The sequence below is a fragment of the Vanellus vanellus genome (assembly GCF_965231255.1).
Source record: "Vanellus vanellus genome assembly, chromosome: 18".
Taxonomy (NCBI): domain Eukaryota; kingdom Metazoa; phylum Chordata; class Aves; order Charadriiformes; family Charadriidae; genus Vanellus; species Vanellus vanellus.
Window position 1 is genome coordinate 12,122,645 of NC_138923.1, and position 26,757 is coordinate 12,149,401.

Below are 26,757 nucleotides of genomic sequence, written 5' to 3' on the forward strand. Positions count from 1 at the left end.
CATGCGACATCAGTTCTCTCTCCCATGGTAGCGCTGGTATTTTCATTAAATCCCATTTAAACCTCATTCTTCAGCGCTCTCAGAGCTGGGCGCTGGGCACGGTGGGCTAATTACTGAGCAGGGGAGGAGGAGGTTTCTCCTTACAGCCGCGGCCCCGTGCACAGGGCCGCAGTTCAGAGACCCCAAAGGGGCAGAGCGGCCCATGGGATGGCAGAGCCACACCAGCGGAAGGCAGGGCTGACCGTGCTCCGTCCTACGTGCTCTGTCCTATACCACGTTTGGGCTGCGCCTTCTCCCAGCGCGCCGTGGGACCCCCGCTGGTGCACCTGCTGCTCCAGACCCCTGCCCTCCCCTCCCTGCCGGCGCAGCTGAGACCGTCTCTCTTTTCCTTTAGGTTTCTGAGAAGTTCCTGGGTGACAGGCCCACAGCGCCGAGGCTCTTCCAGCAGCCGGGAGGACGGCAGGTCGGAGGAGCTGGCTTCTGTGCGGAGGGCTGTCCCAGCCCGGGCAGAGTTGTTAGCCCTGTGCTTCTTCCTAGCAGCATGTGCGGACAAAACCCAAGCAGGACTGGGGTAGTGTGGGGTCTTGCGGGGCTTCACCTGCTGCTGAAGACCGCCCCGCTCCTCTCCAGGGGCGGGCAACCAACAGGCAGGTACTCATCGTGACTCCTGCCCAGCCTGTGTGCTGGCCCGGGGATCCCCACGGCTCGTGCAGCCAAGCTTGGCCTGGTGCAGCGCTGCCGCCAGACACCCCGCGGCACCGCCGGCAGCACGTGGTTGTGCGTGGTTGTCGTTGCTGCCCGTAGAGCTTGTTTAGCTCGGGGGAGCTGGAGCGGGTGACACGGGAGCAAGCCCAGCTTTGCCCGTGGCAGCCATGCCCAGGCAGTGCGCCCGCGCTCCCGTGCCGGCGAGGACGGCTGCCTTCCCCGGCCCCGCACCGGCCCGGCACACCGCTCTGCCGCGGCAGGGCTGGGGACGGGCCGTGTGGGAAGCACATGCGCTAAGGAAGACAGCAGCTGGCTTCAAGTCTTTTCTAAAGCCGCTGACTTCAATAGCATCTTCTGCTGTTTAGGACCAAAACCCTCTCCCCGCTCCTCCCGGGGCTCCCGCCCGGCTGGCGTGGCCCCTCGCCAGCTGGGGCAGTGTTTTCTCTCCCTCTGTTCTTTGCATCCAACTGGTTCTCCTGTTACCTCCTAGTGTTTAGAGCACATGAAACGAGTTGTTTCTTCTGCTGACTATGATGACAGTAAATGCTGATTTTAAAGGCAACATCCTCTCCTTGTTGCAATGCATCCACGGGAATGGGCTTGTGTTCAGGCGCAGCAGCGTGCCGTGGCTTTACGTGGCTTACTGCCGTGGAGGGCGGTTTGGCCACGGCGCAGGGGACGGGGGCACTGCACGCTCCCGTGTGCTGTCTCCTCCATCGCGCTGCGCTCCCTGGTCTCGGCACAGCGTGTGCTGGCCGGCGTGTATTTACGTGCTGTTGGGAACTGCAGCAGTAGAGCATCCCTGTGCTGGTCAGGAGAGCGAGGTGGGAGCGCAGACCACCGCCCCCCTTGCCAGAGTCAGCCGAGCAGCATCTCCAGCCGCTGGGGTCGGGGAGAGCCAGGGCGTGGGGCACTTCCCGGCACTGCGGTACTTTCAGACACATCATCAAACCTATAGCAGAGCTCTGTGCTTTGCTGAGGGTTTGCTTCCTGCCGCAGTGCGTGGCACACCGGGGGCTCTCAGCCGCAGCGGCCACCGAAGGCTACATGAAAAATCCCAAGTCTAAGCTAGTTGTCCATAAATGTTGTCATTCCTGAGCTCACTTGCAAAACACACTTGGAGTCGCTATGGCAATTCCCAGCAGCACTTTGAACCAGATCCTGAGTCACCAGTGCCCTGATTCACACCACAGCAGCGACCCCCCTCCCGCAGCCATAGTGTCCCGGTCCCACCGAAGCAGGCGGCGTGCCGGGAGAGACGCCCGTGGGCACCCAGTGCTCGCCGGGACCAAGCACTGCTCTCCTGTGGGGACACCAGGCAGGACATCCCCGCCTGCCCGTGGGGAGCCAGGAGGAGGGGGTGGCACCAACAAGGAGGGTTAGAAAGACAGTCAAAAAAAGACAAAGTCTGCCTTTTTAAATGAACTGCAAAATTTATTACAGTGGTTTGCTCCTGACAAGGAAGTTGGTAACCTCCTGCCTGGGAAGGAAGGGTGGGGAGTAGGGAAGGGGAGGGATGATAGGGAGGAAAGGATGTGAGAGACAGAGAGAGAGAGAGAGAGAGAGAGAGACACTTAAGGACACTTCATTTTCTGAAAATAAAACATCTTTTACCTCCCAAACCATTTTCTCCAGTTCTTTAAGTTCACAAAAAGAAGGTGAAACTGAACCACAGACTTCAGGAGGAAAATGCACAAACGTTGAAAGCAGAGACAAACATGCTCTTCTGCATCTAACAAGCTTCCACAAACCGCGCAGCTCCGGGCGCAGCGTCTGCAGCTCCTCAAGGCACCGGCTCTGCGCAGAGCCGCGGCGGATGACAGCCCCCTCGGAACGGGGAGCAAACACCCGCTGTGGAAAGCAAACCTGAACCAACCCCAGCCGTGCTGGAGGAGCCCCAGTGGAGCCCGGGTGGGCCCAGCCGTGGCAGGGGGGCCGTGCTGGGCTGCCCGGCAGCAGCAGTGGGGCTGGAGGAGAGGAGAGCATGGCTGAGACCAAGAGAAAGCAGCGGTGAGAGTCCGGTACATCCCAGCTCAGGGGGCTGCAGTCCCCCAGTACTGCCCAGTGGTGTCTGTGAGCCCCTGTCCTGCCATGGGAGAGGAACCGACAGCTCTTGGCTTGTGGCTTCGGCACAGCCCTTGCCGAAGGGGACACAGCAGAGTGCCACGGGGGGTCTGGGGGCTCAGCCCGGCCTGGCACGAAGCACAGGACAGTTCTTATTACTCCTCACCCGTGTGCTCGGGCAAGTAAATGCAGGAGGGGGCTGCAAAGCCCCCCGGCCCCCCCGAGCCCCCGGGCACGTGCTGGCGCAGGAGCAGCTCTGGGCTGTTTGCAGCCTGGACGTGCTGCTGCCCCGGCACCTGCGGGGCAGGGCTGGACCCTGCACCTCCCTCCTGCCCTGCTGCTCTGCCAGCACCACCTGCCAGCGGGGAGGGGACAGGGTCCGTTCCCGGCCCCATCCTGCCCCTTGGCTCTTCTCCAGGCACTGCCTGGACATGGCTGATGGTTGGAGCGAGGCAGGACCTGCGCTGCCCGGTGCCACTGTCCCGGGGCCACCCTGTTCCTCCCACTTTGGGAGCCAGCTTGGTTGGTGGTGTCGATGCCGCCTGGGTACCACGACCTGCAAAGCTTTCCAGCCGCGGGGACGTTGTGCTGGCACCGAGGGCGCAGCAGCAGGGCCACGGGCTCAAAGTGTCCCAAGGACAGTCCCCTGCTCCTGGTACCGAATCTCTTAGGGCTTCTGCAGTAAAGCTTTGACATCCCAGAGACGTGCTGAGCTCAGACACCCGTAGGCTCCGGTCACTGTGGCTGCCATAGGCTGCAAAGCCATGGCTGATGCTTCCAGCACTGGCAAGCACTAAGAAAACGAATCTCAGCCGAGGGCTCAGCACTGCCCGTCCCTGCCTGCCCTCGCTCAGCTGGGGCAGTGGTAGGATGCGGAGCAGGGAGCCAGGAGCGGGGACCCTGGCACGTGCATCTTGGGGTCCTGGCATCTCCAGCCCGACACCTCCAGCCCCAGCCCTGGCGTTCTGCTTGGCTCCTGCAGAAATCCTCTGCCTCCGTGCCGGTGCCTGGGGACACCCTGACCCCTGCGACACCACAACCCGGGGGGTTCATCTCACCTCCCCCCTGCCCTGTGCACGAGGGGCCCTGAGACATGGGGCAGGGTTGGGGCAGGGATGGCAGCGGTGGAGAAACAGCTGGTAGGGGCAGCAGGAGAGGAGCATAAATAGGAGAAAAGCCGGGACAGGTTTTACCCTTCCTTCGTGCCGCAGAGCCGGGTTGAGCAGGTGACAGTTGGGGCACTGCATGTGCAGAGGAGCCGGGGGGCAGTGCTGACGATGGGGCAGTCCGGCAGCCGAGCCCACGGCCCCGCAGCCATCAACTGTCCTTACTGCCTATTAAAATAAACCATCTGGGACTTTTCCAATAGCACAGGTTAAATAGCATCACTGAGACGGGCAGGGTGGAGAGGCAGCGCTGGCCCACCAGCCCCGGGCACGCGTCCTGCCCCTGCCGTGCCGCTGGCAGCACCGGGGCTCCGCCGGGTCCGTGCTGGCGGCTGCGCTCAAGTCCGCTTGGCGTGCAGCATCTCGATGAGGAGGTTGTTGCAGGGCACCTCCCCGCTCAGGTGCTTGTGGTAGAGGTACTCCTCCGCCTGCATGCTCAGCGCCCGGACCTCCGCCAGCCGCAGCAGCAGCTGCCGAAACTTGTCTGTGGAGTGGGGGTAGTGGCAGACAGTGTACTCCAGCAGCGCCGCGTTGGCCTTCTCCTGAGCGTCCTTAGCCAGCGTGTGGTTCTCCAGGTACTTCACGTCTGCAAGGGAGGAGGACGATGGTGAAACGGTGCCAAACCCACGTGCCTGCCCCATCCGTGCCGTGCTGCTCTGGGTGCGCCAGGAGGGACCCACACTCCTGTGTCAATGCCCCTCGTGCACAAAAATGCAGTGCAGAAGGGGTCCCGCACCCCATCCCTCCCCTGCCACGGGCTCCCCTGCCCTGCCTCCTGGGTCTCCCCACACGCTGAAGACAGATGCCCAAACCCCCAGCAGCAGGAGGGCCAGTGCCCCCCTGCCCTCGCCACTCAGGAAGCTGCAAAGCCAAAACGTGTTCCCGGCTGCGCCCACACACAGGAGCTGTTGCCATCAGCCCTCTTTAATTCCTGAAGGTCGAGGAAGCGGCTGAATTAATTCCCCGGTAAACCAGGTCTTTCCAATGTGGCAACCGGGCTCACCAGCCTGGAAACCCTAATCCTCCGCGCCTCGCCAGGGTCGCAGCAGCTCCCCCGTAATCCCGCTGCCAGCTCTGCTGCCTGCAGGGTGGGAAGCGGCGCAGCAGGCAGCGGCACCGAGGTGCAGGCAGGGTCTGGCAGCCAAAATGGCACTGCAGCCCCAATGGCAGCACAGAGCCGGGGCACACACAGCCCCAGGGCAGAGATTGTCCCTGGGGATGACAGGTCTGTAACCACGCTGGGACGGCAGCCACGGCAGGACGGTGACTGTGGGGACAGCCCAGGCTGGTGGCTCGGGGTTGCCGCTCTTGGGGCAGCCGGAGCTGGGGTCTGCCCTCCGAGGATGCTGCCTCGGTGCTCGGGTTGCCCTGAGTGCTCCGAGAGGGAAGCACTGATTTATGACCTGTGCAACACGTTGTTAATTGGACTCCGCACACAGATTTCAGTGGCTTTAGGGGAACGCTGCTCTTCACCGCCCCGTCAGCCGGCTGCAGCCACACACAGCGATGGCATCTCAGTGCCCACCCATGGGACACCTTGCTGCAAACCCCGGCACCGACGTGTTTGCGGTGAGCGGATCTAGTATATGTACTTAGGGCATGGAGGAGTCCAGCAGCGCTGTGCTCGCTGCCCACAGCCAGCGGCGCTGATACACGGCCAAGTTCAGGTCTGCATGGGCAGCCCAGACACATCCCACCTGTGGGCTGGGAACAGGGAAATCTGGGCACGGGTTCTGGCCCAGGCGGCTGGGAGTTTGGGGTTTATTTCTGGCTTTCACCCCCAAAAAAGAGGGGAATCAAACATGATTGTGACCCAGCTGGGTCCCTGCTGTAACCAAAGGGCTGAGCAGCTGTCAGAGGGCAAAGTGTGGTGCTGAGGAGGAGGGAGCGGACGGGACCCTGACCGCTGGGTGGGGGTGTCCGTGGCCCCCACGCACTACCTGGCCCCGCGGTGCTCCCTCGGTGGGTCCCCGGCTCCCGGCGCTGCCCCAGCCCAGCGAAGCGGGGAGCCCCCGGCCCGTGCTCGGGCAGAGCCCGGGGAGTGGAGGCGCAGCCGGGGGGGCTGTGGTGCCCCCGGGGAGACGCAGCCCTGGCCATGCCCACGGCACAAAGCGCCGCAGGTCATGCCAAGATGCACTTTATCAGATCACCCTTCCCTTTTCACTCCTGCGGCACATTTGCTCCTATTGTGGCCGCCTCCCTTCTACCCGGGTTGTTGTTATGAAATCTCTTTATCTGCATAAGGTTATTGTGCATGTCATTAAAAAAAAGAAGTTATATTGATAAATGTCAAATCTATCCCCTGAGTTGGCTCAACAATAGCTAGTTCTACTCGATGAACTCACCTGGTTCTCTGAAAGACCCTATTCACTGTTTAATTGAATATTTGAATAATCTTTTCATTCCTGCAAGGAATAAAGAATGTTGTCCAAATAACATTGACTCACTTCATTTAGAGACACTGCAGCAGTTGCAAAGACTGTCCTGTGACAAAGCCTCCCATCACACATACAGATATGCCTGGGATTATTTCTATGCCCTCAAGTGTTCTTCCTATTCACAGCTCCTTTTGTTTGGGAGAAGCTGCTGATAAATTGCAAACGCTTAAGGGAATGTGGGCTATAAAAGCCTCTCTTCCTCCCCTCCCCAAGAGTAGCTGCTTCATGAATGTAAGTCATGAAATCGAATGATAGGTCAATCCATTAAGGCTCTATTAAGCCCTTCTGTAGAACAAAGCTAACCTGTGCCGTCCTCATAAATATTGCTATTTTGAGAAGCCCTAATTTTAATTAAATCTCTTTACCTGCTCAGGAGAGAAATCTATTTAGAACTCAAATGGCAGCTCTTGTGAGCGGGGCTTGGCTTTGATTGTGCTGTGGCAGAGTGGTAAATGTGGAAATTCTCTTGTTAAAGGCAATTACATCCTGCACATAATACACAATCCCATCCTCTACAGCTGAGCCTGCGAAGGGCAAATTACTCCAAGTGAGCTCTGCAATATGGAGAGAAAAAGTTGGATTTGGGGCAAAACGATGTATGGGAAAATACAGCTATTTGATTCCACGCCCTCCCTGAAAGCCGCTGCTCGGGGAAGTGGAGCCGCAGCCGCGGTGGACACGGCAGCTGCCGGGGCTGTGGCGCTCCAGGAGGACGCTGCTCCTGCTCAGCGTCCCGGGCCATGCTGGGGGTAGTGGGGGGACGTGGGATGGCACGGGGGACACCAGCCCCACGGGTGCTGAGCGGCCAGGGATGGCCCCGGCTCCTTTATTTCCCAGCCCGGGCACTGTTTGTGCCACACCTTATCACTGCTTGAACAGCAAATTATCGTATCTAATCTCTCTGGATTTCAAAACAGCTCTGGCGGAAAAGAAAGCTGCGGGAGGAGATGTTGCAGGTGCAGGAGAGGACGGCAGCGCAGACACCCGCCCTGCCCAGACCCCTGCTAACGGGGACGTGTCCATTGCAAACCCAAGTCAAACCGGTGCGTCTTTCAGACTGCACCGGCCCTGACCCCGGCCCCAGGCTGGGGGAGTGGGTTCCCACTGCCCGCAGCACGTCAGTGCTCCCACTTAACCCATTAACCCAGTGGCGGTGCTGCTCCTGGAGCAGGCTGGCTCCTCAGCGACCGTGACACGCAGTGATGCAAACTCTCCCTCAAGCACAAACTACCAGGGACCCAAGCACAAGTTTCCCTGGGGAAATGCCAGTCCCTGCCCTGTCCGGGTGCGTGCAATTAGCAGCGGCCGTGGAGGTGTGGGAAGTGAAGCAGCCGCGGTGGCAGAGGTGTGAGCCCAGAGCACGACAGCCACCTGAGCCCCTCGCAGGACGGTGGCAGGACCATCCTCGCGCTGGGAGGTGAGATCTCCCGCCGGGACGGGGCCGAGGGGAAGGTGTCAGCACCAGTAATGAAGGCAGCCGGGCACCCGAGGTTCCCCGTGGTGCTCAGCGCCATCCACAGCCGCACCGCCCCACCGAGGGCACTCTGAGATCGCTCTGGTGGAACTCTGATGGGCATCGCTGCCTCGGGGCGATGCCTGCGGGGACAGGAGGTGCATCCCTGGCTGTGGTGGATGGGGAGATGCTCCCCATGGGGGCGGCAGCGTGGCCAGGGTGGGAGCGGGGCAGGAGCGGGACAGAGCCACTCTGCAGCCCCCGGGCAGCAGCGCCCGCGGCTCCCACGTATTTTGTCTAGGCAAGGCGGGACGGTGTGAACCCACTGCCTCGGCCCGACCGCAGGCTCCGGGGCTGAGCCTAATCAGGAGCCGCGCACAGCCCCTGCCCTCCGCAGCAGCACAGGCTCTCTGACGCAAATCCCGGGAGATAGAGCCGTCCCCGGCTGCCGCCTCTGTCAACACGCCTGTTTTGTTGTGGCCGTATCAGCCGGTTGTTTCCCTGCCCAGTGCGACGGGCGAGCGACCAAAATAGGCTCCGCTCAGCCAACGGGGCGGCAACGTCCCCCACGGCTGGAGGCAGAGCCCGGCCCCGCAGCGGGAGATCTTTCGGGCCCCTCGGTGAGGCAGAGGAGCCGGCAGGTCCCAGCCCTCGCTCCCAGCTCCTCGTTAAAAGCCCCTTTGTTACCCGTCGGCACAGCAGCCGGCACAGCCGGACCTTGGGCTGCTCATCCTCCCCCCAGCTGTGCTCCCACCCCCAGAGACCCCATGGCAGCATGGCCATGACCCCCAAGTACGGCCACCCCTCATCCCGGTGCCCTCACGGCAGTGCTCACCGAGGCTGAAGAGGATGAGGAACTTGAGGCAGACGAACTCCTGCCGGTCCACCTGGAGCGAGTGCAAGTGCAGGACGAGCTCCTGCGCCCGCAGCACCAGCGTGTTCAGGATGGAGCCGGCCTGGGCTGCGATGGTCGACATGTCCACCTGCGGGGACGGGGACGGCATCAGCCGCGGTGGCCACAGCCCCCCCCAGACCTGCTGCAGGGACCCCACAGAGGGCCGGCGTCAGGCACCAGCCCACAACACTGACTGAGAATTAGGGGCATCAAAGCAAAGGCTGAGAGGTGAAATGGGAACCCTGTTTCTCCAGCGATGCTTAAAACAGAGGGGCCCTTTGCCAGGCGCTGGCATCGCAGGCACCGCATCTCCAAGAACCACCCTGGGGAGGGAAGGGGCCCCTTCTCTCGTCCCGCCTCTGCAAATACAGATGTGGCTGTCGATCTCTCCACGAGGAACACTTTTCTCCAGAACCAGGAGCTGGATGCCAGGATGGGCCAGCACAGGATGGCACAGGACAGGACAGACTGGGATGGGATGGGATGCGGTGGGACCAAGCAGTCTCAAAAAAACCCCGCGCGCCCTGCACCGTTGGCCACACTTGGCCAGAAGTAAGGCACAAATCACCCCACTCCCCCCCGCAGCCCCACCACCTGTTCCCCGCCGCCCCCTCCACAGCAGCCGCCGTGGTCTCTGTGGGCCAGCACTCACCTCCTGGCCGGTGACGAGCAGCACGCTGTGCTCCTTGCCGTGCTGCAGCTGCCGGTAGACGTGGTCGAACACCAGCAGCTCGCTCCAGCAGTTCTGCAGCAGCTTCATCTGGTCGCCCACCTGAAACACAGCCAGAGCAGCGCCGCTGACACCCATCGCGCCGGGGCACGGTCGGCCATGAGCGGCCATGGGGGCAGCCGGCCGCGTCTGCACGGGCTTGTTCCCGGCCGGCAGGAGGGATCCGGGCTGCCGCAGTCCCTGCACCACCCCTCTGGCCCCCCAGCTCTGCGTTCGAGGGTCAGCTCCACACTCCAGCGGCGACGGCTCAAACTCACACCATCAGCCGCTACGGCATATTGCCGTAGCATTGGCGTTGGACCTGGGTGGGACTTGCACCCGTCTGTGTCTCACCCTGAGCACAACAGAAGGGGGTTTTCTAGCAGACTGGCATCAGTGTCACAGAAACAACCTATTTTCACTGCTCGAGCACCCAGAAGGAGACCAGTGAGTCCAGTCATCGGTGCCATTACATGAAGCAGAGAGTGGACGTGGCCTTCTGCAACCAGGATGAGCAATGCCTTGGCATGGATATGGCATCAACATGATGTGTTGGAGGCGTGACAAACCTCTGCCTCCCCCTCAGGCCTCCAGGTGACCTGATCCAGGGAGACTTGCCCAGCCCCAGGTCTGCTTTGTGCACGTGTTTTCTTGCCAGCCCCTCGCAGGGGGTGCGGGGGACATCACCCGTCTCCCTCAGGAATCCGGCTCCTCCAGGTGGGACGGGACTTTGTCCTCCAGGACTTTGTCCCTGACCCTCGCAGCCTGGCAAAAGCCCCATTTTTTTAAGAACCTGAAACCTTCCTCACCCCCGCTGCCCGCAGAGCATCTCCCAAAGTCTCACACACACGTCTCCACGTGGAAATTGCAGTCTGACTGTCAACAAGCTCCTGGCAAGGAGATGCTGCATCTGATTAATGAAACGTTAATTGCAAAGCCCCAATCTGGCTCCTGGTTCCCATGTCTGCTGCTGCGAGTGTGTAACTGGGCTGTGCGTTGCGCCCTACTCCGTCTCACTGCCGGCATCCCACACACGGCCTCCAGCCCTCCCTCCATGGGGGGTGGGAGGAGAGGACGGCCAGACTGGTGCCCACAGCACGGGTCAGTGCCTGCGGCCGGGTCACGCCTGCAGGCTCATGCCCCACGCACCTTTGCACCGCACTCGTGCAGCACCAACCCCATGGCCGGCAGATGTCCCGCGGGAAGCCAGGCCAGCCGTGGGGTCCCCTCGGGCGGGCAGGGAGAGCTGGAGCTGCACCCCCAGCAAGGGGGGCCTGGGGCTGGAGGAGCGGAGACGGGCCCGGAGGTTGGGCAGAGACAGCTTTGAAGCAGCTCAGCCTGTTTCGGTGGCACGTGCTGGCTCTTATCAGCACGGGTTTTCCCCCACCAGGGACAACCTCCCTGAACCGCACACAAATCTTTAACAAAATGACCGCTGGCCGCATCCCCAGGCGGGAGGGAACGGGCGGCTGCTGCACAAAGCCCCTGTGTCTCCGGGCAGCCCCTCTGGATACTTTAAAATGAAAGAAGACAGTAGCCATCGTCACCTCCCTGCCCGGGATGGGAGGTTTGGGGTGGGGGGGGCACAGGGGTGCCACAGCGCAGCACGGCCGCAGGGGAGCTGCCGGCTACGGGGCATCGCTGCGCCCTGCAGCTGCCAGGTCGGCCCCTGCCCACGCATCAACACACGTGTGATCACGTGCACATGTGCTGGCGTGTACGTGCAGGCACAGGTATAAGCGTCCACAGCGATGCTTTCAATGAAATGCCTGCAACTGTACCTAAGAAGCTCAAGCCAGGACACAAACCGCAGGGACCTCCGAAGGTCTCGTGGGAGAGCCGGTGGGCTGCGGGCAGTGCCAGCGAGGCACAGGACGAGCTGCCAGAGCCAGCAACTGCGTTTGGCAAAACAAAGAGCCCTGCGAGGGCCCCTGCGCCCGGAGTCATGGTGGGACATGGGACACGCTGCCATCCCGGCTCCGGGAGCAGGCAGGGGGCACACCGCTCTGCTGCCTCCCCCACCGCCCTGCCGGGAACCACCAAGGGTCACCGGCTTCGTCCCCTCGGCACTGCTCTCCGCCGGACCCCAACTCCTTTCTGCAAAGATCTGGACCCCCACCCTGCCCGGAGCCCCCCTCTCCTGCAAGGCTGGTGGAGGGAAAGGGCCGGGGGTTATCAGGAATACTTCCCTGCAGAGCAAATTCAGCGCCAGCAGAAGAGCTCTGCAGTGCCATTGTGCTCGCTGCCTTTAATAGAAGGAAGACAGATGCAGTATCACAGGACTGGATAATACCCTCGTTTTGCTGAAGAGGCTGCAATAAACCAGTGCTGGGAGACTGCAAAAGGAATAGAAGTCAGATGAGAAAGAGCTTTATGGTCTCGGAGGCCGGCACTCCCCGCGAGCCACCGGGATTTGTTTCTCAAGTGCGGTGGGTGGTCAGAGCTGGACGCGCGGCAGCGCGGGGAGGGAGATGCGGCGCAGAAGGCAGCGACGGGGGCCGGGGCTGCGGTGCCTGCTCCTGCCTGACGGCACGAAACCCGATTGCAGCGAGGTGCAACGGGGCTGCCAAGGCCAGGCTCGCCGCCACATCGCCCAAACCGGCAAAGAAGGCACAGTACTCAGCCCAGCAGTACAGACGGTTAGGTTTCTGTTCAGCTGCTGAACAAAGAACAGGGGAAAAGCTCATTCCGCATCAAAACAAAATGGAAATTTTCTGCGTTTGTGATGACCTCCTCCCCAAGGCAAGTGGCTGGCTGTAACCGCGGCCAGCCCTGGCAGGGAGCTCGGCTCCGCTGTGGCAGCACGCTGCCAGCCCAGCCGCACGCTCCCGGCCGGTGCCGAGCTCCTCCGCTCTGGCTGAGTCGCGGTGTTGTTTTGGAAGCTCCTTCCTGTGCCTCATTCCTGAGCAGGACGAGCTCCGGAAGGGACAGACCTTTTTTGCCCTGAAAACAGTTTTAAAAAATCCAGCTTTTCCAAAAGGAAGCATTTCAACAATTTTGAAATCTTTTTTTCTTCCTTTAAAAATTACTAACCAGCTTCTCTCAAACTCTGCAGGTGGGTTCAGCTCTCCCGGCAGAGCACCTCTCTGCATCCCGTCAGCAGCACATTTCGCCCTGCGTGGCTGCTGCATGGCTGTTCCGCCGGGGCACGCTCTGGTGTCTCCGGGCAGCCCCTCTGGATACTTTAAAATGAAAGAAGACAGTAGCCTGGGAGCATCGCAGTGCACCAGACCCTTGTGGCGGTGGCACGCGGGGGACACGTTTGGAGTGCGAAGGGGTGGGCTGGGGGCTCCAGGGGCCAGGCGGGGCTCGGGAACGCCTCCAGGGACCCCAGCCTTGCCTGCGCCCCAGCACCAAGCTGGGTGTCCCCGTGCCCAGGGCTGGGGCGGCAGAGGGCATCCCGCCACGGCCCCGCTCCGGCAGTGCGGCTCCGCTGCAAGGGGGCTCCCGGCTGGAGATCGCCTCCGCTGTGCCCAGCGCCAGCATGGCCTGCAGGACGAGAGGGCTGCTAATGGACGGCCACTCAGAGTCAATCAATCCTCCCGGCAAGGCGGCACGCACGCACTCTCGCCTTTAAAAGTTAAGCAAAGGATCTTCCTCTTTTAATGTCAAGGCTTTTCAACAGAGTGCTTTATCAAGGACCTGATGCAAGCTGTCTTTAAGAGGCGATTTTTATTTCTTTTTTTAAAGCAAGCATTTAACCCATCACAAAACGCGGCAGCAGAAGACTCCCCATGCAAGGAGAGCACTCCCCTGCCACCCAGCCGCTGAAAGCGCCTCGTCCCTGAAGGTCTGTGACCCACAGAAAGATGCATTTCCCTGTGGCAAATGAGCTGGGACCAAGGGCCGGAGGGCAGGCAGGGGGTGCGGAGGCACGGACAGTGCTGCCCAGGCACAGGGCTGCAGGGCCCACACACAGATGTAGTCTTAAATCTCCTGCAACCCTCCCTGTGAGTTTGTAGACTCAAGGGGAAGAAACCCCTGGGAGTGTTGGGGCTCCCCAAAATGTGCTCGGGCCACCCCGGTGCCTCAGCACCCTGAAGCCAAACCCCTGTGGGGACGGCACAGCCCCGCTGTGCTCGCTGCTCCCTGCACGGCTGGTCCAGGGCATCCCCCACCCCGGGTCTGCCCTCGAACATCTCGGCAGCGTTGTGAAGCAGTGACCCACCAACAATCCCACTTTGCTCAGAAGCCCTGAGCGGGTCCCAGGACATCGCTCCCCAGCCTCTCCGCCTCTCCCCACCCAGCTTCAGCACGTCACGGGCAGGAGGAGCGCTCGGATGCCCCTGACCTGCCTTCACCCCAGGGATGCTCTCCGGGCCTCCTCCCAGGTCACTGGGGCAGGATTTGCCCCAGCAGCTCCCACACAGGTGCACAGCACACGCCAGCGCCTCGAGCCGCAGCCCGGGCAATTACTGGGTGCGAGCAGGACCCGTCACCTTGGCTACCGAGAAGTGCGAAAGTGGATTACCATCCGTCAGCCAGCCGCAATCAAAACCCCGCACAAATCTAAGGTGTTAATGGTCAATGCAGGTTCCCATCCTCCTGCCCAGATACCACCGCAACGGGCATCTTAAAGCAAAAAAACCACCAAGACCAGTGTGGCAGGGCCGAGATCCCATCTCCCTGCTGGCAGAGCACGCTGCTGTGCCCAGGCCACTGCTTTTTGCTGGTGCTCGCAGGCAGCCGCCTGCAAGGCTGCGTGAGCATCGTGGCTCTGCGCGGGCGCCCGGGGAGCGAGGGCAGGGCCGTGCCAGCTGGGACGCCGCAGGCGGGGAAAGCCGTCACATTTCCCCCAGTGCATCGGATGCTAAACATTGCTGCAGCATCCACGACCAGAAGGAGATTTTAAATCTGCCAAAAACGCTCTGGCGGTGGGCCAGGAGATGGGGTCAAGATGACCCACGCATGCTAAAGGCAGAGAAGCAACTGACTACAAATAGGCTTTGTCACGGCTCCGAGATCTCTAACGAGAAGCGAGGGAGAGCAGCCCAGCAGACAGACCCAGCGACCCGCAGGAACCCCTTGGTCTGTGGGAACAGTGCTGCCTTCAGCACGCGTCCCCCCGCCACCGGTGCTTGCCTGAGGGTGGGAGGGTGGTTGCTCCAGCCCCACGGCGAGGAGGGGCCGAGGAGGGCACCGGCATCCACCCACCTCCCCGTGGCCGCGCTGTGCCCCTCCACCAGCAGCAGGGACCCGCCGCACGGCCAGCCCAGTCCGGCCTTCGGGCTGAAACCACGGCAATTTGTTTAACATTACTGGCTGCTCATCCCAATCTAAAGGTCACTGCACCCCTGTGTGCACGATATTTATATGTTCATATGGCAGTAACACCTATATAAACCGGGCTGTGCATGATAAGTGTATATAAACCAAACCGAACCCAGACACTATGTGAGCGTGCAAGTGTGCACGTGTATGCACATCTCTCTGTCTGTTTCTCTCCATATATATATAAAAAAATTACATTTGAAAGGACAAAGTTGCCTGAGACTTGCGACCCAACAAAATATATTTCACCCCGGGCCCATATTTTTCTTCCTGAAGAGATGCTGCAAATCTTCCCTCAGTCCTGACACATCTCATCTAGACTCAGTTAAAGTTCGTATTTATGGGCGTCAGCGCTGACCTCTTCCACCTCCGCCCGCGCGGCCTCGCGCCGCGGCTGCCTGGCCGGCCCTCGATAAACAAGTGGGCCCCCAAATCCCTCTCTGCCGCGCGGCATTATTAGTCTTGCCTCCGAAGGCCAGCGCAGTCCGTAATTCTCTGTCTGGTGACACGAGATGAACGCCGCGACATCAGTCTCCCCGGCGGATTGGCATGGGGACCCTCGTTTGTCAGTGGCAGACTGACAGAATTACTGGCCCTTAAATGAAACGATATATCTGGGAAGTTAAATCTGTTTTCAATCTGACTGCCCCGCGCCTGCGGGAGGACGTGGCGTGTGAGCCGATGTCAAGAGGCCATTAGCCCATCTCCCCCCTCCTTCCCCGGGCGCAGCGGCGGAGCCAGGGGGGCTCTCCCCAAGGGCCCCCACCCCGGCAGGAGGAGAGGGCAAAGCGCTGGGGCTGCCGCTGCCCCTTGCTGAGATGCTAGTGTGGAAATGGAATGGGAATGGGAATGGGAATGGGAATGGGAATGGGAATGGGAATGGGAACGGGAATGGAAACAGGAAAGGGAATGGGACCGGGACCTGCTGGCTCCAGGGGAGACCTGCTCCCGCTCCCCCCAGGCAGGGAGCCAAGCTTTTTCCTGGCCAGGCGTGAGCCCACGGGTTCCCACTGCCCCGAGGGTTTGCTCCCTCCTCTCCAGGCTCCCTGCGAGGCGCCGGGGGAGAAGCCCGCTGGCTGCAGAACGGCCCCATGGCAGCTGGGCGGCCTCAGCGGCAGCTGGGAGTGCTAAGATGGGGGACGGTGTGCATGGGGGCATCTGCCCACACCCCCTTGTCACCCACCTGCCCCCCCTCTCCACTCGGCATCAGCCCAGCACGATGCCCCGGCACGACATGATGTTCTTCCAGCCTGGAGCCCTGCACTGCCCTCAGCCAACGGCCCTTCCCTGGCTGGGGATAGAGACCGCCACCTTCATGCCGCTGTTCCCAGGGGATGGAGGTGGCTGCCGGCGTCCCCTGCTCCGAGGAGCCCTGAGCACCCAGCAGAGACTGCCTGCGTGATGACCATCCATCTCCGAGATCGCGATCTTACTCCGTGCTAGTGGGCTTTAGGGCAAAGCCATAAACTGCGCGAGCAGGAGTTCATTTACCGCCCCAGCAGCTGTTTGCTTTTATGCGCCGGCAGCAGCGGGAAGGGGGTTTCAGGAGCTGCAGACCTACTTCCACTTCCCAACGGCTTCTCTCCATGTGCCCAAAGGAAAGCCACCACCCCGGCATCGTCCCCAGGGGTGACACACACAGAGGGGCCCGGGCACGACAGCCCCGTGCCGGGGGCTGAGAGGGAGCCAAGGCCAGCGACAGCCACGCTTTCTCACGCTCCCTCTGGCGTCAGGGCGGGACGCAGTGTCCTGCGAGATGCTGGAAATCTGCCCCGCGCTCACCACACGGACAAAGGCAAAAGGCACAAAGCCCCGGGGTGGCAGTGATGGACCCAGCCGAGCTCCCATCCCTGGGGCAGCACGTCCCATGTCCTGGGCACGGCGGGGGATGTGCCCCGCTCCCACCAAGACGCCAGTGGCCCTGCCCAGGTGAGACCTCTCACGCTGCTGTCCCCCCCCCAGAGCCCCACGGGAGGAGAAGCGCCCGCCGAGGCGGATTCACATGGAAACAGCCTATTTTGGTGGCGCAATCAGGCTGACAATGGACTTACAAGGCTATGCAGCAGTGCAGCCGGGAGCTGAATTTACACTGTTTACAATATCTCCTGCAAAACAACAACCACCCTGTTCCCAAAATCCAGGCTGGACACTGATACGATTGAAACGAGCCCAACCCACCCCCACAATGCCGTTTCCTGACACTGTTCTGGCAGCCGGGGGCTATTTTGAGCCATGAGGCTCTGCCACGCTCGGTCGGCCCCATGGCACCCTGCGGGGTGGGCACGGGGAAGAGCCTGGCCGTCCCAGGCATGGTCCCTACGGCACCACAGGAGGAAGGTGATTTTGGCCAAAGCCGGGTAGCGCAGCCTCGTGCTCAGAGCATGGGAAGGCACCTGGGTCTCCCAGCCGCCCCAGGATGTGCCTTTCTGGGTTTTGGCCACGTTGCAAAATTTTCTCTCCCATTTCTGCACCAGTTTGAGATCTTAGATGACCCCAGGACACAAACAGAAAATGTCTGAAAACTTGGCAGGGTCTGCAGGATGGCAGAAGCCGCCCCACCCCTGCTGATCCACCCTTTGGCCCCAGTAAGTATTCGGGGGGATTTGCTAGATGGGGTGTCCCGGTGGGACGGGAGTCAGCACCAAGTCCCCCAGCATGGCACGCTCGCGGGCTGCCAGCAGCAGAAGCGGTGGTGTCCCCTGCCCCGGCTAGCCCTGCCCCGACTGCCTGGTGCTAATAGGCACCCACCTGACAGCATTGATTTTCCTCCTAAAGGCGGAGGAGAGAATTGTCTCAACTATAATTCCTCAACGTTACATTTTTCAATTATATCTTGAGCTTGACACCGCAGTCACTCTGCCAGTGATTGCCTCCACACCTGCCCCCACCGTGATGAATCTGAAATCATTAGCCCCACGGCGACAGCGGGAATCACTCCGGTGTTATAGCCGGGCCCCAGTGCCTCCAGTCCTGCTGTGTAGGGAGCCGGGAATGGGTTGGGGACACAGCAGCACATCTGCAGCACTGGTAGCCCCAGGCTCGTGCCCACAGGCATTGCCCTGTCCTCACAGGATTTCAGCCCAAATCCTGTCTGTTACAGCATCCCACCCTCACGGCATTTCAGCCCCAATCCTACCTGCCTCCCACCACCCGCCCAGTGCAGCATCCTTCCCCCTGCCCAGGCTCCTACCTCCAGTTCCTTGAAGAAGATGCAGCTCCGTGCCCACTCCACGATGGAGAAGAGGGTCTGGTCGGCCATCTTGCACATGAGGCCGAAGGTGCTGAGCTTCTCGTGTCGGCCTTTGCCTTGCTCTTGCTGCAGGCAGGCCAGTATCCGTGCCTTCACCTGGGCCTCGTCGGGCTCCAGCTGCAGCAGCTTCAGGATGACCTCGGGGATGTCCGGGGGGGAGCTGCTGGGGTAGGTCTCTGGGTACATGTAGGTGGGCACGGACTCATGCGCGTTTGTGTAGTGGTCCGGGTACTCGGACTTAATGGTGCGGTTGGGGAAGGAGGGGTAGTGGTAGTTGGCAAGTGGCGTGTGGCTGGGCACAGTCATTCCCAGGGAGGGCGTCCCATAGGGGCTGCGCTCGTAGTCAACGGGCGTCAGAGCGGCGGGGTTGGGCGGCAAGGTCTTGGACATGGCATGGATGCTGTGGATGGTGGAGGACAGGCTGTAGTCATTCTGCACCGGGGACATGATCTGAGGCACTGTCTCCAGCTTGAAGCCATTGGCACGGATCAGAGCTTTCTTCTGCTGCTTTAAGGCACGGTCCCGCTTGTACATGGGTCCAAACTTGTTCCTCCCGCCGCGCATCCGGTCTGCACGCACCGCTGCGGGGCAGAGAGGGCAGAGGCTGCAGTGAACCCGCGCGGAGGGAGACCAGCACTTCCACACAGCATGGAGAAAATTGGGGGGGGGGGGGGGGGGGGCGGTGGCCAAACAAGGATGGGGGACAGTGGGGAGACCTTCCCAGAAAGAAGCCAGCAGGACTGTGCCCCCCCCAGCCCATCTGCGCACACCAGGGACGTGGCACGGCAGGTTCGGGAGCCTGGCCCCGGCTCTTGCCTTGCTGGAGTAACCCTCAGAGCCTCTGGGAATTGCGGGAAAGGAAGAGATGTTTGGCTTTAACTACAAAATGGGCTGGGGGATAAAGCAGCTTGCATCCCTTGCAGGGCAGGGGGACAGCCCATGAAGCCTGCACAGATGTGGGGGCTTGACACCCACTTTCGTTTTTACGACCCCCGACTCTGGAGCCCGGGATTTCCGTGTTTCTGCAGAGCCTGGGACCACACAGCCCCCTCAGGACCCCGTTCGCCCACAGCACAGGCTGCACAAACTTCTTTCCTCTGCCCCTGAGGGCACTGCACCCTGCGGCAGGGCTGTGCCGGCTTTCGGGCAGGAGGCAGCTGCCCATCCCTGTCGAGCACCAGCTACGGCCAAGGGGCTCTGCCGGAGCATCTCACTGGTGGAATCACTCTGACCGCCTCATCGCAATCTCACGGCTGCAGCAAAGCAGCTGTTCCCTCCGAACCTCCAAAGAAACCCAAGAATGTGTCAGAGCAGGAGGGAGCAGGTGCTTCTCTGCAGCGCGAGCTCATCCCTCCGCGCCGCCCTGCTGCGCTCCCGGGGGCTGCTGCCCCGGCCCACCCTTGGAAGTGCCTCAGCTCGCTGGAAGCTGGGAGCTGGACGGCGGTGCAGAGGGATGGAGGAGAGCACGCCAGCAAGCACAGCCCGCTGACTTAGCATCAAAGGGGAAAAAAAACACCAAACCTCTGCTAGTTTTTGTCCCCACTGACAGCAGGCCGGTCTTGCTTTTGTGTCTCAGCTGTTACCTCTTCCTCTCTTTCACCTACTGATCCCGGGGCCGCTGGCAGCGCAGCCAGCCCCCCCGGAGAGCCAGGGCACCTCCCAGACTCTCCCCAGCCAGGCTGGAAATGCAGGAGCATCAGCCGGGAGGAGCAGCATTTCCAGGGCAAGCAGGAATGTGCTCCCAGGGGAGCCGCCCTGCGCTTCCTCCCTCATTCTGCATTCATGAAAACAGCATCTCGCGGGGAGCAGGGAGGCCAGCAGCATCCTCTGAGGCGGGGGGTGCTGTGGCCCCCCGCTCCTGAAAGCTTGCCCACACGCTTTTGGGCAACAGAGCTGCCCTGAGGCAGTTCCTAAATTCAGGGGTACAAGGGAGATGGCCGCAGTCAGCATACCCCCGTGTGCATACCCCCGCCGGGATCCCCTGCGGGCAGACCCCGTCAAGCAGCCACGCGGGCTCCGGCAGGTCCGGAGTCCCCAGCCGCACACCCCAGCAATGCCAGGGCACACCGAGAGCCCAAATCTCCCACACACTCAGTTGTGTGTTTCCACGACCACTTGAGACCGGGCCCAGCGATGCCCAGGGGTCACATCCCACGCGGACCCCCATGATCCTGGGCAAGACTGCACAGGCAGGGACCCCACTGGTGCTGCCTGCACCCCCACACACAGTCAGAGGTGCTCACAGCCCAGTCAAATCCTCTCCAGCCAACCGCTACTACACATCCTTCCCTCTCTCGGCAGGAACACAAAGGGAGAAGAGGCCTTTTAATTCCCTCCTGCTCCTCTTTTCCTGATGTTTGTGCCTCACTTGGGATCGGGAACAACTTGCCGTTTGCCACGTCCCAGCCGGCTGCCGGGAAGCAACCGATGCACCCCAACCTCCGGCACAGGGAAGCGCCTGCACCCCCGGCATCCCCCGACCAAACCATCTGCAGGTGGCCCCCGGCCACGCGCCCGGGGTGCAGCCAGCCGGCACGGCGGCAGGAGCGGGCCCCCAGCACCTCCCCTGCCTCGCCTGCCCTCGCCCCCGCGCAGAGCCCCGGCCGGTGCCAGCTGCCCGCCGAGCTCTGCCTCCCCTCGCCCACCTCTGCCTGCCTGGGCAGGGGCGCGGGGGGTGCCCGGGGGATGCCCAGTGTGTGCGCAGGGGTGCGGGCAGGCTTGGGCCAGGGCTACGCTGCTCCCCCCAGTCAGGCTTCACTGCAGCATCCCTTCAGGCACTTTGAGGGGGGACTGTGTCAACACTTTGTCCCCCAAATCAACCCTCTCAGGCTTGCTTTTGTCCTGTAGAGCTGGAGGCTCACATTCGAAATGTCACCTTACAGTCCCTGCCCAAAAATGCTAGGAACTAAGGAAAGGTGGGCTTTGGTTTTTACCACACAAGAGACAATCCCGCGGGAATATCACCCTCCGCTGGGTGTTTCCCCCCCGCCCCGCGGCTGCCGGGCTGCGGGACTCCGCTAAGAAGCTAACAGCAGGAAAATAAACAAAAAATCCCACTGCTGCCCTCATGGGCTATGGGACCAAATGAGCTTCGTGGCGAGCGAAACCTGCTGAAAATAGCCAAAATGAGATTGTGCCTGTCCCTTCCCGGCCACCCCGAGTGCTGCCTCTGCCTGCCTGCCCCCAGAGCCCCCTGCCCCTGCCCAGTGCCCAAACTCTTCTGCAACACCAGTCAAAGCTGCCGGAGCATGCATGGATCAATCCGGGGTACCGGTAACTCCAGTCCAGGGAGGAGGGGGAAACCGGGATCTGTTTGGAGACAGGGCTGGAAGCCATCCCACGCTGGGAGTTTTGCAGGGGCTGATTTTGCAGCTCGATGTTGTGTCTTACTCCCGCGCCTCCGCTCGCGGGCTCTCACCCGCTCCTGGAAGCGAGCGGCCGCGGTGCGGGTACGCGCAGTACTTTCTTATTAACCCACACTCTGCCCCGATCTCCCGGGCGGGCAAAGCCCTGCGCAGCGAGCCCGGCCTGGCCAGGGGGCTCAGCCCGGCCACAGCATCTGGCCTCTCTCATCGGCTGCAAAATGTAAACGATTTCAGGAGAGAAGGGGGGCGGGGGGGGCGGCTGACTCGGGGGGGGGACACTCCTTTCTGTATCTGCTTTTGCTTTGCAGTCACTTGCCAGCAATGTGTCCCCCTAAATGTATTTTGTGGGCCCATGCTAAGGGTTGCAGAAACCACAACGCACGACTCGGGGATGTTGGGGCTCGACTCTGATCTCTCAATTGGGATCGAGTTCTCTGCCATGAGTGAGGCGGCGGCTGTGGGGGCTGTAATTGCACTCCCCGAGAGTCTGACAAGAAATCCGTTATACTAAATGTCACCAAGAGGAAAAATATAATTCATGGTGGGTCTGCAGCAGTTTTATTGCGAGCCCCATCATTTTTTAACGTTTTCCTTAAGTCTCGGCTTCTGGAATTATGTGCTTAAGGAAAACAATAATTTCTACGCTATTTCCCAACCGTTCTGCCAGCAAAGAAAATCCTGGAAAGTTGAAGCCGCGGCAGCCAAAACCCCCGGGGAAACAAAACAAAAACAGAAACAAGAAAAGCAGGAGACGGCGCGAAAAAACGAATTTTTTTTTAACTTGAGAGGGAAAAACGGAATCGAAGCGGCCGCGGGAATTACCGGCCCGGGGACGCGGCGGGGCGGGCGGCGGCGGCGGCGGCGGGGACAACGCGACGGCCACGGGGGGACCGCGCAGCCCCGCGGCCGCCCTCTCCGCCGCCCCGGCCCCCAGCGCGGCCGCGGAGCGCGGCGGTGCCGGCGGCGGTCCCTACCTTCCAGGCGCATCCCCACGGTGAGGCACTTCTGGAAGCGGCAGTAGGGGCAGCGCTTGCGCTGGGTCTTGTCGATCTTGCAGTTCTGGCTCTCGGTGCAGGTGTAGTGCTTGTTGTTCTGCACCGTCCGCTTGAAGAAGCCCTGCGGCGGCGGCGGCAGCGGCGATGCGGCGGGCACCGGCACCGGCATCCCGGCATCGGCATCCCGCCACCGGCATCCCGTCCCCGCGCCCCGCTTCCGACGGAGGCTCCCGCCGCCCCCCGCCGCCCCCCCGCCGCGGTCGGGGCTCCCGTCGCGGCCGCGCTCCCGTCCCGCCGCGGTGCGCGAATCCGCCGCTAACGAAAACGGGCGAGGAGCGACCCGCGGCCGGTCCCGCTGCCCCGGCCCCTGCAGAGCCCCCTCCCCGCTCTCCCCACAGCCCCGGCCCCCGCTTCCCCGTGCAGCGGTCCCCGCACAGCGCCGGTCCCCGCACAGCCCCGGTCTCCCCCGCACAGCCCCGGCTATAGCTCCCGCACAGCCCCGGTCCCCGCACAGCCCCGGTCCCCGCACAGCCCCGGCTATAGCTCCCGCACGGCCCGGTCCCCGCACAGCCCCGGCCCCGGTCCCCGGCCCCGCACGCCCCGGCCGGCTCCTACCTTGCAGCTCTCGCAGGTGAGCAGCCCGTAGTGGTACCCGGAGACCTTGTCCCCGCAGACCGGACAGAGCTCGTCCAGGTCCTCATCATAGGAATAGTCCATCCCCTCCAGCGGCCCTGCTGCGGGACAAGCCGGCGGGTCGGCGGGACGGGCCGGGGCGGGCGGGGGACGGGGACGGCGGCCCCCAGCCCCTGCGCTGGGTGCGGAGCGGGAGCGCGGCGCGGCGGAGACCGAGCGGCAGGTGCCGGAGCCGGAGCCCTTTATAGCGCCTGGAAGAGCATCTCCATGTTGGTGCGGGCGAGCGGCCACCCCCCCGGGGGCTGGGGAACCTCCTCTGGGGAGAGCGGGCGGCTCACGGCGCCGGGGACACGACGGGGGAGGGGGGGGGGCGCGGAGGGACCTGACAGCCCGGGGACACGGGGACAGGGGGACGGGGCCGCGCTCTGCCCCGCCGCCGGCCCCCAGTACGGCAGGCCCCGGTGGGCAACGGGCAGCGGGCACGGCACCCTGGGCCGGCAGCTCCTGGCAACACCCCTGGGGCAAGTGCGGGGGGCAGAAAGGGAGCTGGGGCTTGGGGCTCGGGGCAGGAGCAGCCCCGCTCCCTCCCCTGCCGCTCCGGGCCGGGGGAAGCTGCTCGGCCAGGCCTCGGCAGCCTGGGACCTGCCCAGGGACCCCAGGGGCAGGACGGGCACGGAGCACCTCTCTGCAGGAAGGGGCTGGAGACCCTTCCCCGCTTGCCCCAGGGCTGGTGGAGCTGCCCCACACCATCCGTGGGGAACAACAAGCCCCCCACTTCCCCAGGTATCCAGCCTGCAAATGGCAGGACCGGCATGGGAACCAGGAGTCCCTGGGGCTGGAGCACAATTAAATGTGTCTGAGCAAGAGGAGCACCCCGCAGCCAGCCCCACTCAGCGCTGAGCCCCCGGACCCCGGGCCCTGCCAGAACCATCCCTGCTATCCTGCACCAGGCAGTCCTGGCAGCTGGCCGGCGGCGGGGAGGTGCTCACAGAGCCCGGGGAAAGCTGCGAGGGGAGCACTGGGGTGTGCAGCAGCTCCCGACACCTCCCCTGGGACCACTACTAACAAGGTGACGGTTCGGACCTAGCGCTGACCACCCCACGTGGAGCAGCCGCTGCCAACGGTGACCTGGTCTGCCTGTCAGACAGCAGTTGTTCACTGCTGGTATTTAATTAATTGCTTCACATTTAGGGATTCTTAATGAAATGTTCCATGACGGCAGCAGACCAGCAGAGGAGCACCCGTGCTCCCGGCACGTCCTGTTTATTGGGATGCTCCCAGGCCGGCTGACCACACGCCGTGGCCGGGGCACTTGGCCACGGGGAGCTCGAGGCTCCGGCTCCAAGCTGGACACTGCAGCTGAACCCATCCCGTCAGGGACAACCCGCTCGGTCAAGAGGCCATTAATGACTGGTACAGAGCCACAGTCCGTCCCAGCACAGACTGCTGCCTGCACAGCCCCTGGGGAGGCAGCTCTGATTCGAGGCGTTTTGATGCCGAGGGAGCTGCAGGGAGGGCAGCAGTACCGGGGCCCCGAGGCCGTGGGTGCCTGGAGCTCCTGCACGGCTGGGGGCTGTGCTGCCGGCAGAGCGCTGGAAGGGGAGCTGTGGTTGCGAGCTCCACATGGCTCATCCCACACCGCTCATCCCTCACAGCTGATCCCACACGGTTTGTCCCGCATGGCTCATTGCACACAGCTCATCCCGCACGGCTCACCCTGCACGGCTCGTCCCGCACACCCGCTGCCGCCCACGGCGCTGGCAGGGAGAGCGGCGAACAGGAAACGGACTCGGCAGAGCACGGCTCCAAAGACACCAGGGATCGAGCCCGGGCTAAGAATAGCAGCAGAGCAGCCCCCAGTACGGGTCAGCCGCTGTTTGGCTGGGAAGGAGCGCTCCCACCGCTGGCGGAGCCCCTCAGCCACGGCCCCCGCGCTCGCCGTGAGCTCCCGGGGGAGCTGCCGGGCAGCTGTGGAGCGGGACCTGCCATCCGGGAAGAGGAGCCCAGGAGGGACCGCGGGTCGGGAGAAGAGCTGAGCAAACACTGCAAGGAACAAAAGCAACAGGGAGGCGAGGGCTGTGGTGCCCGCCCGTGCGGGATGGGGAAGGGATGCCGGTTCAGCCGACCCTGCACACCGAGGGGTCCCAGCCGCCTCCAGGGCGCGGGGGCTGCCTGCACTCCCAAGGGTAACACACAGCGCTGGTGTGACCGGGGACCCCCAACCAACGCTGGCTGGGCTCCCAGAGACCCTCAGCAGACAGATCCGGCATTTCTGGGCAGCAGCATGGCCGAGGGACCGAGGCTATGGTGAGGCCTCGCTCCGCTGCCCACAGTGCGCAGAGCCTCCATCCCCACACCCGCTGATGGAGACAGGACGGGAAGCGGAGGCCCACGCACAGCTCCCGCTTCCTCGCCAGGCCCTGCCACGTCCCCAGCTCCGGCCTTGGCCTCCGCCATGCCGGGGAATGGCGGCAGTGGGTGGGAGACGGGTGGGATGGGGGGACTGCGGTTCTCCCCGCAGCCACATACTCACCCCGAGGCGGCTGCGTGCCCCGCTGCGCGTGGGGCCAGCGCGGCAGGAGAGCCTCGCTCGTGCCGCCGGCCGGGAGCTGCTGCCCAAGGAGCCTTCGTGGGGTGCTGGGCACCGTTGCCCTGTCCGCAGTGGGCTGGGGGATTTATGGGACCCGTCTCCGCCGGGAAGGTGTCGGGGCTCTGGCTGCGCGCACGGCGCCCTGGGCAGGACACCGGCCAATCTCCTCCCCGCGGGGGCCAGGCTCAGCCGGGATGGACCCACTTCGGTGCCTTATTGGCTTCTGTGGCCACGTGACCGTGATGAAAAACATCATAATTAAGCTACAAAATGCTGCCCATAAACTAGCATTAGAAAGTGACAGTGGAGATAAGTGGGACCCCCGCAGCAGATAACACACCAGGGGAGAGAGACCCCGCGGGAGGTGGGGGGCAGGGGCGGGCAGCGGCGAGTGCACCAGCACCCACGGCCACGCTGATTTACGGCCCAGGGCGGGAGGGAGGGAGCCATGGGCATGGGGCAGGATGACTTCGGGAGGAGCACAAGCCCACAGCAGCCACCCAGCGCCAGGACCTGCAGCCGGGACCTCCCCGGCCCCGGAGGGTCTCCTTGGCAGGGGTGGGCGGGAGGGGGCTCCCCCAGGCGTGGGGCGCTGTGCCCTGCGTCCCGGTGCGCTCACAGTGCCCGCGGTCGGCAGCTCTGCACGACCTGAAATGGCACCGGCAGGAAGCGGGACCCCCTGGGCTGGGGAGGTGGCCGGGCAGCCAAGCCCTTGGCTGTGGAGGTGTGTTTGCCGCGTGGGTTATCCTACCCCACCATTGCTGGGTACAGTCCTGACCTGCGGGCACCCCACGGGTTCAGGTTTCTGGTCTCCCTGTGCAAAAACACAAGGGCAGCAAGGCCAGGCGCTGGGTGAGAGGCCGTGTGTGACGCCTCCTGTCCTGCCAGAGCGGGAATTCGCTCCCACCGCCGGCCCCACGCTCCGGCCATCCATCACCGCGGAGTCTCCCTGCCTCTTTGCACACAGGGCTCTGCTCTTTGCCTTGTCCCACAGCGATGACAGCCCGAGGACGGGCTGGCCCGGCCAGGCAGCCGCTGACACCCAGGGCGGCACGGCAGGACCCACAATCCCGGCCTCAGGGAAGGACTCATCGCCCCTTGGCATCGACTCAGCCCTGACATGGCGCGATGGTGACAGTCCCTGCAGTGTACCCCCACTGAGCGGGGGGTGGCAGGGACCCCCCGGGGCTGCAGCCATGGGGAGAGGAGCCAGAGCAGCAAGC

General features: G+C 62.9%; 1 protein-coding gene across 1 annotated transcript; it reads right to left on the bottom strand.

Annotated features, from left to right (window-relative positions):
* Positions 1 to 4,273: 4,273 nt before the first annotated feature.
* NR5A1 (nuclear receptor subfamily 5 group A member 1) lies at positions 4,274 to 23,028 on the bottom strand (the record flags this gene model as incomplete). The annotated part of the gene is made up of 6 exons (XM_082492819.1): positions 4,274 to 4,521; positions 8,662 to 8,809; positions 9,374 to 9,493; positions 17,892 to 18,532; positions 22,291 to 22,432; positions 22,927 to 23,028. The coding sequence occupies 6 exons, from the start codon at positions 23,026 to 23,028 to the stop codon at positions 4,274 to 4,276; spliced, it is 1,401 nt and encodes a 466-aa protein (XP_082348945.1).
* Between the last annotated feature and the right edge of the window lie 3,729 nt (positions 23,029 to 26,757).